Genomic DNA, 15,035 nt, shown 5'->3' on the forward strand with positions numbered 1-15,035 from the left:
GTGGGAAAGTAAGCTGTGACGAGGACACAAAGAGTCTGCAAAGGGATATAGACAGTTAAGTGAATGGGCAAGAAGGTGGCAGATGGAGTATAATGTGGGGAAATGTGAGGTTATTCACTTTGGTAGGAAGAATAGAAAAACAGAATATTTTTTAAATGGTGAGAAAATATAAAATGTCGCTGTTCAGAGGGATTTGGGTGTCCTTGTACACTAAAGACAGAATGTTAACATGCAGGTAAAGCAAGTAATTAGAAAGGCAAATGGCATGTTGGCCTTTATTGCAAGGGGGTTGGAGTACAAGAGTAAGGAGGTCTTACTGCAATTGTACAGGGCTTTGGTGAGACCAAAGGGCTTAGGTGAGACTACACCTGGAGTACTGTGTACAGTTTTGGTCTCCTTACCTAAGGAAGGATATACTTGCCTTAGAGGAGATGCAACAAAGGTTCGCTAGATTGATTCCTGGGATGAGAGGGTTGTCCTATGAGGAGAGATTGAGTAGAATGGGCCTATACTCTCTGGAGTTTAGAAGAATGAGAGGTGATCTCATTGAAGCACATATGATTTGGAGAGGGCTTGATAGGGTAGGCGCTGTGAGGCTGTTTCCCCTAGCTGGAGAGTCTAGAACCGGGGGCACAGTCGCAGGATAAGGGCTTGGCCATTTAGTACTGAGATGAGGAGAAATTTCTTCACTCAGAGGGTTGTAAATCTTTGGAATTCTCTACCCCAGAGATGCTTAGTCGTTGAGTATATTCAAGGCTGAGATAGATAGATTTTTGGACTTTAAGGGAATCAAGGGACATAGGGATCGGGCAGGAAAGTAGAGTTGAGGTTGAAGATCAGCCATGACCTTATTGAATGGCAGTGCAGGCTTGAGGGGCCGTATGGCCTACTCCTGCTCCTCTTTGTTATGTTCTTAACAAACTAATGAGGTTAATTTTTGCTATGTTAAGAGGTAAATAGTCTCAATGTTGTCACTATGATTATTTAATGTATTTGTACTCAAGCTGTTGGTAAAATAGTATATAAGCAAATACATTTTAATGTTAAAATGTCAGAATTTTTGTTCTATATTCTCATCTAAAAAACTCCCACCACCAACTCTACACATCATCCTAATGTTATACAGCTCAAAATACTGTCTCAAGACACAACCAAAGATTGGAAGGGCAAAATCTATAATTACATTGCTGAGTATTTAGAGAAACATTCCACATTAAAATGCACAAACCTTGAAATCCCACAAAGTAGAAGGACTGTTTTGGCTTCCCACCAACAATTCCGACGCAGAACTCAAGACTCAAGATCCCCTATTCAAAGAAAAGTGGAAGTATGAGGATAAGTTCAGCTTCTTCCAAGTCATTCCAAATATACCAAACACAGCTTTTCTAAATCAGGAAAAAGGTGAAAGACAGTGTTCTCCCCCAACCCCTCTCGCTCCCACCCCCCCAACAATCTGTGGCACCATCTAACTGGAAAAAAAAGTTATCTTTCAGCTGGTGAGGTAGAACACAGATATCAGGGATACTCTGCGTTAGCGGAAAACAAGTGATAGCGAATCGGCAGCCCATTTCGCATCTCTCCCGATTTTTATTTCCATTGACTTCAATGGAAATAAAATTCAGGAGAGATGTAAAATGCCGATTTGCTATCACCTGTTTTACATTATTGTACAAAGTTGAAATTACCACCATCACCGTTGAAGACTATCTCAGTCAAATAGTCACAGAAGGAGCCAACAGGCCAGATGCTTCCCCACAGGAAGGGGATCATCATCAGCAGAGTCGCAGTTTCGATCCTGTGCTGAGTTAGCTGATCTCAATTGGGGTACCTGGACACAATACTCCTCAGTGTCCTGCTTCTGATTGCTGCTGGTAAAAGTGATTCCTGTAATAAAGCGTGGGCTGCTCTCATGCACTTCCAACCAGTGGTGCTGGTGGATACCTGGGAATAGGTCAAATGTCCACCCCCTCGCCCAATGTTGGCATATTGCCTGAGACGACAATGGGTTGCAAAATAATTAGGACGTAGTAAAACCAATTCCCCCCTGCCAATTTTCTCTGCTACTCTACTGAAGATGCTGAAGTATAGTTCCACGAGCCCTGGATGTCATCCAGTACCAACCCAAACAAATATTTGTTATGCCTGTTCCTGGACAGTTGGTAGTTTATGGAGGGCACCGCAGCCAAGCCTGATTCCATCCTCATCCGATGTCCAGGCATACACACTTTTCAGCGAGAGTCAATGGACAGTGATCAGGAGCAGGAACCCTGACTAATCAAACTTAGAGGATAAAACCCCTGGTCTGGATAGATTGCATCTGCACATATTAAAACAAGTTAGGGTAGAGATAGCAGAGGCACTATTACAGTTAGCTTTACGTCAGTGGTAGGAAAGATAATGGAATAGTTACTCAAAAAGATGTAATAGAAAAACATCTAGAAAACAAACATATAATAAAAAGAGTAGTCAGCACGGATTTCAAAAGGAAAAGTCATGCTTGACCAACCTTATTGCATTCTTTGTAGAAATAACAAAGAATAGACAAGGGTAATGCAGTAAAAGTAATATATTTGGATTTTCAAAAGGCCTTCGATAAGGTACCGCATTGTAGACTCATGACTAAGGTCAGAGCATGTGGAGTCAGGGGACAGGAAACAGAATGGATAGATAGCAAGCTGGCTACAAAACAGAAAACAGAGAGTAGGGATTAAGGGTAGCTACTCAGATTGGCAAAAGGTGGGAAGTGGTGTTCCACAGGGATCGGTGTTGGGGCCACTGTTGTTTACAATTTACATTAACGATTTGGACTTGGGAATCTGAAGTACAATTTAAAAATTTGCAGATAACTCGAAATTGGGGGGTGTAGTTAATACAAAGGAAGAATGCATCAAAACACAAGAAGACATTAATAAACTTGCAGAATGGGCATGTAATTGGCAAATGAATTTCAATATAGATAAGTGTGGGGTGGTGCATTTTGGTAGGAAGAATAAGAAGGCCACATACTGTTTGGATAATAAGAGTCTAAATGGGGTAGAGGAGCAAAGATACACAAATCACTAAAAGTAGCGACGCAGGTTAATAAGGCCATAAATAAGGCAAACCAAGCACTGGGGTTCATTTCTAGAGGGACAGAATTGAAACGCAGAGAAGTTATATTAAACTTGTATAGAACCTTGGTTAGTCCACACTTGAAGTACTGTGCAAAGTTCTGGACGTAGAGAACATGTTTCTACTTGTGGGGGAGTCTAAAACTAGAGGTCATAAATATAAGATAGTTAGTAATAAATCCAATAGGGAATTCAGGAGAAACTTCTTTACCCAAAGAGTAGTAAGAATGTGGAATGAGCTACCACAAGTAGTAGTTGAGGCAAATAACACAGATGCATTTAAGGGGATGCTAGATAAGCACACAAGGGGGCAAAGGACAAGAAGGATATGGTGATAGGGTTAGATGAAGTAGGGTGGGGGGAGGCTCGTGTAGACCAGTTGGGCCGAATGGCCTGTTTCTGTGCTGTAGACTTGATGTAACTTTTTCCCTCTCTCAACTAGGGACCAATACCACCACTGTTGACTGTTATCAACTAATTCAGGAAATACCAGGAACTGAACGTGGACCCTCCTGATCTTTATGTCTCAGTAACACATTGGGAAGTTCAGTTACCTATTGAGCCATCAGGGAGCTTCAATTTATTTTTTTAATAGCATTGAATTTTCACACTTTAAGATGTTTATAAATATTCAAACTGCAAATTTTTACTGATCACAAGAACACAAATGTTTATCAGCTGTTAGCCTTGGCTTTCATTTATAGACAAGGCTCTATAATGAGCATAAAAAGTGTACTTTTTTAATGACCAAGCAGCCTTGACCCTGGAAATATTCAAGGTATTTATTACCTGCCCAGCTAAGCATGCTTAGTTAGCACACTTTTCATATGTTAAGTGAAGTGCAATAAAAGCTTACCATGTGGATAAATTCAAGGCCATAGGAATGGGTAATTTATTGTGTGGTTCAGGAGGCTTTTAACACAGCCACAAGACAACACTATTATAGGACCATTCAATGATGCTTTAATGGTTTCGAAATTGCTGCAACTAATTTCAGTGAAAATACAAAATAAACTCACTCCTCAAATGGCTCAGCTGGGTAAATAATTAGCTGGGCCAAACAGAACAAGGTCACAGGTTCAATCCCTGTCTGTGCTGAGTTGGCTAAACTCAGCTGGAACGGCAAGGGTGCATTATAAATTGCCTCAGATCCCCGAGTTAGGGACGTGAGGAGTTTTCCCTTCTGAATTCCATCCAGGAATCCCTGTTGGAAATATGTCTGCATCGACACTGACTGAGAACAGAATTGGCTGTGATTCACCTTGCAGTCAAACTGCAGGCAGACATAAATAACAGCCACTTGGCTACAGTGCTGGAGTCACCTTGTGCTATGGAACTGTAGCCCACCAAGGAGTCAATAGCCTAGAAATAGGTTGTGGACTGAGGCCAGCTGGAAAGTGGGCTACGGGCCTCGTTTACATTTTTTGGACGAACAGCCGGCGCCTGTCACGCCTCCACAGGCAGCTTGCACATTTTACATTGTTGTATGTCAGGCCACTTGCCTCGCCGGCAGCAGCCCTAAGGTAAAGTCCTGGGGGGACAGAATGGAGCTTCAACAAGGGAGAACGTTTGCAAGTACTGTAAAGTCAGTGGGTGGGGGGGGGGGGGGGGGGAGCACTCTTGCTCCTCCTGGCTCCACAGCAATGTTTTTTGTTTTTAAAAAAAACTTATCTTTTGGCGGAAGTCAGAACTTAGGCCGCAGCAAACGCTTAAGAATCCAGAGCAGAGTAGGCCCGGCTCCATGATATTCAATTTAGCAGGGGCATAAAACAGGCATTTGGCCCTTCAACTATGTATTAAAGGGGCCCAATACATGTTTTAGGCGGCCACTAGGGTCACATGAAAAATGATACAACCCAATATCAGGTCAGATGTCTTTCAGGCATCCTTGGCCCCAGGATGATGGTCCCTGAAATTGGCACCCAGTTTGCCCATTTTATGCCCACAAAACAGATGCAACGAGGTTCAATTTCTACCCCAACGTGTTCAGGACAGCAATATGGGACGGGAGAAAACTGGTAGAAAAAAAAGAGGGGAGGAAAAGAAAATACACCGTTATGTATTGCTTAATAGACTGAAATAAATTCTTCCTTCCTTAATAGACTGCAATGCACAACATACTGTAGAACACCTTTAACCATCAGACAGCTGGCAGCTCTGAAACTCCCATCAGGAATGGCTTTATTGCATTATTAAACCTGAACTGCCAAATTAAACACTTAAAATACAATATTACTTTAAAATTTTAAAGTAATAAACACTTCACACCTTTTACTTCTGCTTTACTTCCTGCTCCCATCATCTATTTTGGACGTGGGTGTACTTTTTAAAAAAATGTTTTCATTGCCTTCAATGACTGGTTTTACAGCCAGTGGAAAACCCACATTCTGTAGATTAACAGGTCAATCGTTGATGTGAAAATTAAATCAAATACATTCAGGTGAGAGACTATAACCTTTTCGACCATCTCTTGGTCTGGATACAGATGCTGCCATAACATGACGTGATGCCATGTTGTACGATGACTAGCCTAAAGGCCTTTCAACTGACTGGAGTTCAAGTGGTGCAAAAATTGGAGCTCAAGGTGGTACACTTAGATTTATTGGACTTCCAACTCCTTGACTCCCACCAAGCTGTATACCTCTAAACAGCAATATTCCAGTGGTCTAGTAGCCATCAAACAAAAGGAAAATCCATTCGGACTCTTTTGCCCAGATGAACTTTAAATTATCCATTACCTCGTTCTTGGCCAAGTACCTGTGTAGAGGCTGACTCCGAGTATCCTTAGCAATGATTGTACAATAGGTCTGGCCGATATCTATCATGAGTTTGATGGCAAACAAGTTATGCATTAAGAATACCATCCAAAATTTTGAAGAAGCATCAGCACATAGAAAAATGCTTGAAACCAAACAACATTTCGAAATAACCTGACAAACAGCAGGGAAGAGTCAATTTGCAGTGGGGAGCAAAGGGGGACTTTAGCCATGCCAGAACATCTTGGACATGTTCTCATCATTCCTCCCAGTAGTTGCACCCATATTTATTCGTGCCCTCCATTTTCTCCCCATCTCTCCTGGAGAGGTTGATGCATTCTCAGTTCAGTTCCAAGTGTGCCAACCATCCTCCAGTCCCGTACCAAAATGGGAATACATTACATGAGAGCTATGACACTCTCAACAGGCTATGTAGCTGTGGAGACCGTCATGGCCAAGATGAATCCTGTCCTCATCAGATGGATACACACATATACTTTGCTGCAAAAGTTACTAGAGAATAATCAGCAGCAGGACGTTGGCTGACTTTTCTGCCCCTTCTTTGAACAAGGAAACTGAGGTTGATTGCAGTGTCCCAACCACCACAAACCAAAAATCAAACAGCACAGAAAGCATTTTAAGTGAATCAGCCCTTGTAATTTCTCCCCATTGGTGATCTGGTATGACTCCTGGTTGGTAGATGGAAGAATTTGAAACTCCGATGAGAAAAGGATTTATAACAAAACACCACAGAGTGACTTAGATCATAAAGAAGTTCCATCACCACTACCTTTACAATCTCTTTGTATTCAGGGTTGACCTTCTCCCCTCCAAGTCTCACTGGTATTAGGATAACAACAGCTCTCCTGTCCGATGACTTTGGTATTCCAGATCCAACAGCTTGCAAATGTTTTTCTATTACATCAGCAATGTAAACTGAAAAAGATAGTGAGTTACAGTTTAATAATAGTTTTGTTCTTCCAAAACTCCAAATAACCTTTTCTACATGCTCTTTCTCTTCCCTGCAATCTACACTGTGTTGAATCCAAAACTTATTGCATCATCCTCCAATTCCAACTTATTCTCTCCCAGAACTTTGAAACTGTGTCATCTCCTTCAGTCTTTGCTTTCTCCGACAATCTTCAGGCTTTAGAAACCTAAAGTTAGTGCCCTGATTTATTTCATAATCTCTTTCACTCTTTTCAACCTTGATGATGTCCTTCCCTATGGCTCTCAGCCTTTCATCTAGGTTTCTCATTAATATAAAAAAATATAATTCACTTAGTTACAGACTCCAGATACAGCTTTGGCTTTCACAACTAAAAATGGTACGGTCAGATTTCTGTGAATGTGAAAACATTTTATTTCCTTTTTTAAAATAATTGGTAGAATACAAATATAAACAGTACATTCTACACAATTAAGTTCAAAGTAAAGCTTCTGCTACTCTACCCCTATGCACTTCAGCCCTTCTTCAGAAGAGCACCACCAATTAAATTTGTGTGACATTTTACTATTTGTTGCACCAACCATCTTGTAGCCTCTGAGCGACCAGTGTTAAATTAAAGCTAGTTTTGTGCTCTGGCCCCAGGTTGAGACTTCCCCAAACTCAATTCATGTAGGATGTTTACAGCCAGCAGAGACAGACTTTCATCCCTTCTGGGATGAATTTGAGCCTGGGTTCGAATGATTAAGGGACAGTGTGTTAACACCATCTATAATATATTTAGACAATTTATAATGTGAAAAACATCACAGATGCCACATTTACCTTTCAAATATATTACAGAATTAACATATATTCAAAAATATTAAATAGCTTCATACAATATACATAGTGACCTATTACAGTCCATCCCTAATCATTCTGTACAATACTAATAAGCAATAGACACACCAATAAATAAAAATGCATTTTTTAACATTTATGAAAAGGCTAAGCCAATTGCAATCAAACAGCAAGTTGGGAGTTGGGATGTCTTGTTGAAGTTGTACAAGACATTAGTAAGGCCACACTTGGAATACTGTGTACAGTTCTGGTCACCCTATTATAGAAAGGATATTATTAAACTAGAAAGAGTGCAGAAAAGATTTACTAGGATGCTACCGGGACCTGATGGTTTGACTTATAGGGAGAGGTTGGATAGACTGAGACTTTTTTCCCTGGAGAGTAGGAGGTTTAGGGGTGATCTTATAGAAGTCTATAAAATAATGAGGGGCATAGATAAGGTAGATAGTCAAAATCTTTTCCCAAAGGTAGGGGAGTCTATAACGAGGGGGCATAGATTTAAGGTGAGAGGGGAAAGATACAAAAGGGTCCAGAGGGGCAATTTTTTCACTCAAAGGGTGGTGAGTGTCTGGAACGAGCTGCCAGAGGCAGTAGTAGAGGCGGGTACAATTTTGTCTTTTAAAAAGCATTTGGACAGTTACATGGGTAAGATGGGTATAGAGGGATATGGGCCAAGTGCAGGCAATTGGGACTAGCTTAGTGGTATAAGCTGGGCGACATGGACATGTTGGGCCGAAGGGCCTGTTTCCATGTTGTAAACTTCTAGGATTCTATGAAAATAGATGAAAAGATCATATATGATGGAAATATGAAATAAAAACATAATACGCTCACCTTTTAGCCCCGATTTTAACCTAACCTGCTCGGCAAGAAAGGGTGGGTTCGGGTCGGACGCGCAATTCACACTGCGCTCAACTTCATGCTCCATTGATTTCACTGGAGCCAAAAATCGGGCTGGGTGTAAATCGGGCATCCGACCCAAACCCACCCTATTCTCGCCAGGTAGGTTAAGTTAAAATCAGGGCTTTGTCTTTCTTATGTCATTTACATGCCTGACTGAGTTGTCATTTGTAAGTATACAGCCCTTTGCATCATTTTCCTGAGGTGTAAATACTGTATATGAATTTATAAATCTACAAGTAATTATACCCAACAGCTGGCTCTTTGTGAAATATGTTACCACATCTTGACCTCTTGTTCTCCCCTCTTTGTTTTAATCAATCATAAAGGGGATCTCCAGTCCCATGGTCTCATCTAAAATGTTAACCAATCCTTCTCTTCCTGATTGACCTGCTGTATACTTCAAGCATTTACTGTTTTTATACTAAGCGAAAATGGGTGTCATAGTTTACTAAAGCTATGACATTGTTTATACAGGAGTAAATATGCAGCCACGACCCCCTTGATCTTCATTCTGAACCTAAAGCATTAAAAAAAGAATTAAAATTACCCTCAAGTAGAACACAGAAGCATTGACTCTTCACACATCAGACCTGAGTTATGTTCAATAATGTTAAACGCTGCCTGGCATCATCAATTTCAGATGACTGGCAGAACTGGGCAAGATGCCCAGTCAGCTTTTCTCATTACCATACCGTGTCACTCACCCGTACAGTCCTGAGCAACGTAAACTGTTATTCCTCGCAGCTCGGGCTCCACTGCATCTTCCACTGCTCTCCTAAGCAATGGATTTAAATAGGTTTAGACAGTCACCTTGGAATCAATGCTAATCGAATTAGACTGATTTTATTTTTTAAAAACTCTAAAACAACTGAATTTTTACTATAAAAGGAAAAGATTTGAGGTCAGGGTACAATATATCAATATTGTGCAGCAATTCAGCACCATTTTGAGCAACATTTTTTTTAAAAAGTACTTTTTTTTGTACTCATCAAAGTGAGGGGTATCAGTGTTGGGAAATGAAATGCTTGCCCATTTCAGGAATCCTGTCAGCATCAAGCACTCCTTATCGCATGGTTAGGTGCAAGTAAAAAGCTCTCTGCTTTGCCCCAAAAATGCGCCTCAGTCCTAATGTCAAAGAAGCATCCCCTACTGGACCAATATATTTTTTCCTCTTTTCCTCATCCTTATGACCTTTGAATGAGCTTATCAATTTAATACTGAATTGGAAACTGTAATGAGACCACCCCAAAACAACTTCTCTCACGATCTTTACATTCCCTCATGTTGAGATTGGTTTTAAAACCCAAGCAGTAAATCAAATGGTGATAATCCATGGCACCACTCAGACCCCCCCCAGCCCCACTCAATCACTAATTATCAAGCAGTTCCCACAGAAGGGCTTTTTCAATTCTTATCACTATGATAGGTGTTAAAATGGAAGGAAAGTGTGGCAGATTTACTTTCTGTGTCGCCTAGGGTCGATGTAAACAAAATCAAAAAAATCCTGCTTGAAAATTCATCAATCTTGCCCAAATGGAGACACATCTTCCCTCCAGTCCATGCCAATGTCACTGACAGAAAGAAACCACCTGCCTCCCAGAGAGTCTCTATTCACTTCAATGGGGGCCAGAACCTCAGACCAATCCAGACCATGGAAAATGTCAGACAGTAGAGCCTGTGGAGCCCAAACTGTGCATTGCATTTATATCACACAGGGAAGTGTGTTTAGATCACGCTTGGGTAGTGCATTTAGATCACGTTGGAGGAGTTACGTTGGGGGTTAGAGAGGAAAGTACTGTGTGGGTTGCCCCAGTGCTTGGTATTGGGACCACAATTTACGAACTCTGTGAACTCTGTTCTGTTTTTGAACTCTGGAGCTGGCCGAATGAACCAAAATGGTCTTCGTGATACCAATGAACTTATTCGAGGAGGAGGAAGAGAAAGCCCCAAGGAAGAGAAGAGATAGAGAAAGAGAGAGAAAGAGAAAACGAGAGAGGGAAACAAAAGAGCAGAGACCGACCCCATTGAGCGAGAGGAGGGAAAGAAAGGATGAAACAAATCTTAATGTGGGGGACTATGAGATTGAAAAGGACTCTGTCAGGTGAGGAGGCAAGAGAATAGCTCTGTTGGAGTGAGAGTAGACAATGTCCAGGTGGAAGAGAGAGATCCTGACACTGGGTGCCTTAAGTATGAAAGAGTTCCACTCCCAAGAAAGTCGATCATTCACTCATCTTGACAATTAATCACGATTACTATGGCTCATTTTCATAGCAAAGGCTGTGAACTCTGACAACATCCTGGCTGTAGTGCTGAAGACCTGCACATCAAAACTGGCTGCCCCTTCCAAGCTGTTCCAGTACAGCTATGACTCTGGCATACAGCCAACAATCTGGAAAGTTGCCCAGGTATGTCCTAGCCACAAAAGAATAACAGGATAAATCTAATGACCAATTATCAGCCTCCTCCCATTCATCAAAGTGATGAAAGGAGTCAGTAGTGCCATTAAGCAACACCTAATCACCAGTAACCTGCTCTCCAATGTTCACTTCAGGTTCAGGCTGAACCACTTATTCCAGAACTCAGCAAAGGTTTATTCCAGAACTCAGCAAAGGTTTATTCCAGAACTCAGCAAAGGTTTATTCCAGAACTCAGCAAAGGTTTATTCCAGATATAGATGCAAGTGCTGGATGCCAGAGAAGTGAGAATAGCTGCGCTCGAGATCATGGCTGCATTCAACCAAGCCCTAGTAAAAATGAAATCAATGGGGGTCGAAGGGAAAACTCTCTAGCGGCTGGAGTCATACATGTCACAAAAGAGGAACATCGTGGTTGTCAGAGGACAATCATTGCAGCCCCAGAATATTACTGTAGGAATTCCTCAGGGAATCATCCTTGGCTCATCTTCAACTGCTTCATTAATGACCTTCCCGTCATTGTAAAAACAGGAGTGGGGTTGTTCCACAGTGCTCAGCTCCATTCACAATTCCTTGGATAATGAAACAGCCCATGCCAGACGACAGCAGGACTTGGACAACATCCAGGCTTGAGCTGACAAGTGGCACATTCGTGTCACATAAGTACCAGGTAATGACCACCTCAAACAAGAAAATTCCGAGCCATCTCTCCTGACCTTCAAAGGCACCACCTCTTGAGTCCCCCATCAACATCATCAAGGGAGTCAACAGTGATCAGAAGCTTAACTAGATCAGCCATATCAACAACGTGCTTACGAGAGCAGGGCAGAGGCTAGGCACTCTGCCATGAGCGGCTCCACCTCTTGGACCCTCAAAGTGCTCTGTGCCATCAACAAGGCTCAATTTAGGAGTGTGATGGAATACTCACCACTTTCCTGGATGGATGCAGCTGCAACAACACTCCAGAAACTCAACACTATCCAGGACAGAGCAATCCACTTGATCAGCACACCTGACATTAGGCTCAATATCCATCCGCTCGATCACCATTGCACTGTAGCTGCAGCATGTACTATTTAAAGAATTCACTGCAGCAACGCACCAAGATTACTTTGACAGTTCCTCCCTCCCTTGTGACCTCTATCATCGAGCACAACAAGAGCCGCAGTGTTGTGGGAGTACCATTACCTCCAAGTCGCACATGATCCTGATCTGAAAATATATCGCTGATCCTTCATCGCCATTGAGTCAATATGCTGGAATTCTCCACTGTAGGAACACAAAGACTGCAGCAGTTCAAGGAGAAGGCCCACCACCACCACCTCAAGGTATCTAGCATGGGCAATAAATGCAGCCTTACCAGCATCAACCACATCCCAAGAGCAAATTACAACAAAACTTTAACAATTATTACTTAAATTTTCTCATCTGCTAGATCAACACAAAAAAGTTCAAAGGAATAAAAAAGCTACACGTAAATTGAACTGGGAGCAGAGTCACAGAACAGGAACAAATATAGATTTGAGCCCTACTCCATTCAGCGACTGAAGGAGGATAATTCAGAAGGAAGAGACACAACTTGGCACCGTCTAGCATGGCATATACCAGCTCTCTTGGCTGCAGTTGTCTGGCTAGGTGAACAAAGCAGGAGAGAAAACTTACCCAAAATACTGAACATAAAGGAAAGGTTGGTCAAAATTTGGTCCTTCTTTCGTCTCCTTTCTGATCTCTATCTGTTTTGTTAATACAATAGTCCTTCCAAACTTTTTTTCTTGTTGCTTCTGAGCTGCAAATGTGCCATCCCAGGCTCCCTTCTTCCTCTCTACATCCTCACTGTGCCATAATCAAGATTCATTGCACAATCCCACCGGCAGGACAGACCCATCAGGGGTGGCAATACAGTGGTATATTGTCAGGAGGGAGTAGCCCTGGGAGTTCTCAACATTGACTCCGGACCCCATGAAATCTCATGGCATCAGGTCAAACAAGGGCAAGGAAACCTCCTGCTGATTACCATCTACTGCCCTCCCTCAGCTGATAAATCAGTACTCCTCCATGTTGAGCACCATTTGGAGGAAGCACTGAGGGTAGCAAGGGCACAGGTGGGGGACTTCAATGTCCATCACCAAGAGTGGCTCGGTAGCACCGCTACTGACTGAGCTGGCCAAGTCCTGAAGGACACAGCTGCCAGACTGGGCCTGCAACAGGTGGTGAGAGAACCAACACGAGGGAAAAACTTAATTGACCTCATCCTCACCAATCTACCTGTCGCAGATGCATCTGTCCATGACAGTATTGGTAGGAGTGACCACCGCATAGTCCTTGTGGAGATGAAGTCCCGTCTTCACACTGAGGACACTGTCCAACGTGTTGTGTGGCACTACCACCGTAATAAATGGGATAGATTCAGAATAGATCCGATCAAAATTGGGCTCTATGAGGCACTGTGGGTCAGCAGCAGCAGAATTGTATTCCACCACAATCTGTAACCTCAGAGCCCGGCATATTCCTCACTCTACCATTACCAACAAGCCAGGGGATCAACCCTGGTTCAATGAGGAGTGTAGAAGAGCATGCCAGGAGCAGCACCTAAAAATGAGGTGCCAACCTGGTGAAGCTACAACACAGGACTACATGCATGCCAAACAGCGGAAGCAGCATGCTATAGATAGAGCTAAGTGATCCCACAACCAACGGATCAGATCAAAGCTCTGCAATCCTGCCACATCCAGTCATGAACGGTGGTGGACAATTAAACAATTAACGGGAGGAGGAGGCTCCGTGAATATCCCCATCCTCAATGATGGCAGAGCCCAGCTCGTGAGTGCAAAAGACAAGGCTGAAGCGTTTGCAACCATCTTCAGTCAGAAGAGCCGAGTGGATGATCCATCTCGGCCTCCTCCTGATATCCCCACCATCACAGAAGCCATGATGTGGAGATGCCGGTGATGGACTGAGGTTAACAATTGTAAACAATTTTACAACACCAAGTTATAGTCCAACGATTTTATTTTTAATCCCACAAGCTTTCGGGGGCTTTCCCCTTCCTCAGGCGGTGTGAGGAAGGGGAAAGCCCCCGAAAGCTTGTGGGATTAAAAATAAAATCGTTGGACTATAACTTGGTGTTGTAAAATTGTTTACAATCACAGAAGCCAGTCTTCAGCCAATTCGATTCACTCCACGTGATATCAAGAAACGGCTGAGTGCACTGGATACAGCAAAGGCTATGGGCCCCGACAACATCCGGCTGTAGTGCTGAAGACTTGTGCTCCAGAACTAACCGCACCTCTAGCCAAACTGTTCCAGTACAGCTACAACACTAGCATCTACCCGACAATGTGGAAAATTGCCCAGGTACGTCCTGTCGACAAGAAGCAGGGCAAATCCAATCCGGCCAATTACTGCCCCATCAGTCTACTCTCAATCATCAGCAAAGTGATAGCATTGTCGACGACACCTTCCATCAAGCAGCACTTACTCACCAATAACCTGCTAACCGATGATCAGTTTGGGTTCCGCCAGGACCACTCGGCTCCAGACCTCATTACAGCCTTGGTCCAAACATGGACAAAAGAGCTAAATTCCAGAAGTGAGGTGAGAGTGACTGCCCTTCACATCAAAGCAGCAATTGACCGAGTGTGGCATCACAGGGCCCTAGTAAAATTGAAGTCAATGGGAATCAGGGGGAAAACTCTCCAGTGGCTGGAGTCATACCTAGCACAAAGGAAGATGGTAGTGGTTGTTGGAGGCCAATCATCTCAGCCCCAGGACAATGCTGCAGGAGTTCCTCAGGGCAGTGTCCCAGGCCCAACTATCTTCAGCTGCTTCATCAATGACCTTCCCTCAATCATAAGATCAGAAGTGGGGATGTTCGCTGCTGAATGCACAGTGTTGAGTTCCATTCGCAACCCCGAAACAGTCCGTGCCCACATGCAGCAAGACCTGGACAACATCCAGGCTTGGGCTGATAAGTGGCAAGTAACATTTGCGCCAGACAAGTGCCAGGCAATGACCATCTCCAAAAAGACAGTGTCTAACCACCTCCCCATGACATTCAACGGCAT

The 15,035-nt window shown here is 43.0% G+C and overlaps 1 protein-coding gene across 7 annotated transcripts in view; it reads right to left on the reverse strand.

Annotated features, from left to right (window-relative positions):
- Window positions 1-15,035, reverse strand: part of atg4c (autophagy related 4C, cysteine peptidase) — a 58,585-nt gene that overhangs the window by 22,338 nt on the left and 21,212 nt on the right. For 6 of the 7 annotated variants that reach the window (XR_010963871.1, XM_067990410.1, XM_067990411.1 and 3 more), the window contains 4 exons: window positions 12,160-12,303; window positions 9,263-9,333; window positions 6,657-6,802; window positions 1,229-1,307 (listed from right to left, as the gene is read on the reverse strand). Coding sequence is in view for 6 of the 7 variants with exons in the window: in XM_067990410.1 (XP_067846511.1) it covers window positions 1,229-1,307; window positions 6,657-6,802; window positions 9,263-9,333; window positions 12,160-12,303 (440 nt within the window). In the remaining variant the exon portion in view is untranslated. The remainder of the gene's footprint in view (window positions 1-1,228; window positions 1,308-6,656; window positions 6,803-9,262; window positions 9,334-12,159; window positions 12,304-15,035) is intronic. The other variant, XM_067990413.1, reaches the window with a different exon arrangement.

The sequence above is a fragment of the Heptranchias perlo genome, chromosome 9, assembly GCF_035084215.1.
Source record: "Heptranchias perlo isolate sHepPer1 chromosome 9, sHepPer1.hap1, whole genome shotgun sequence".
NCBI lineage: Eukaryota > Metazoa > Chordata > Chondrichthyes > Hexanchiformes > Hexanchidae > Heptranchias > Heptranchias perlo.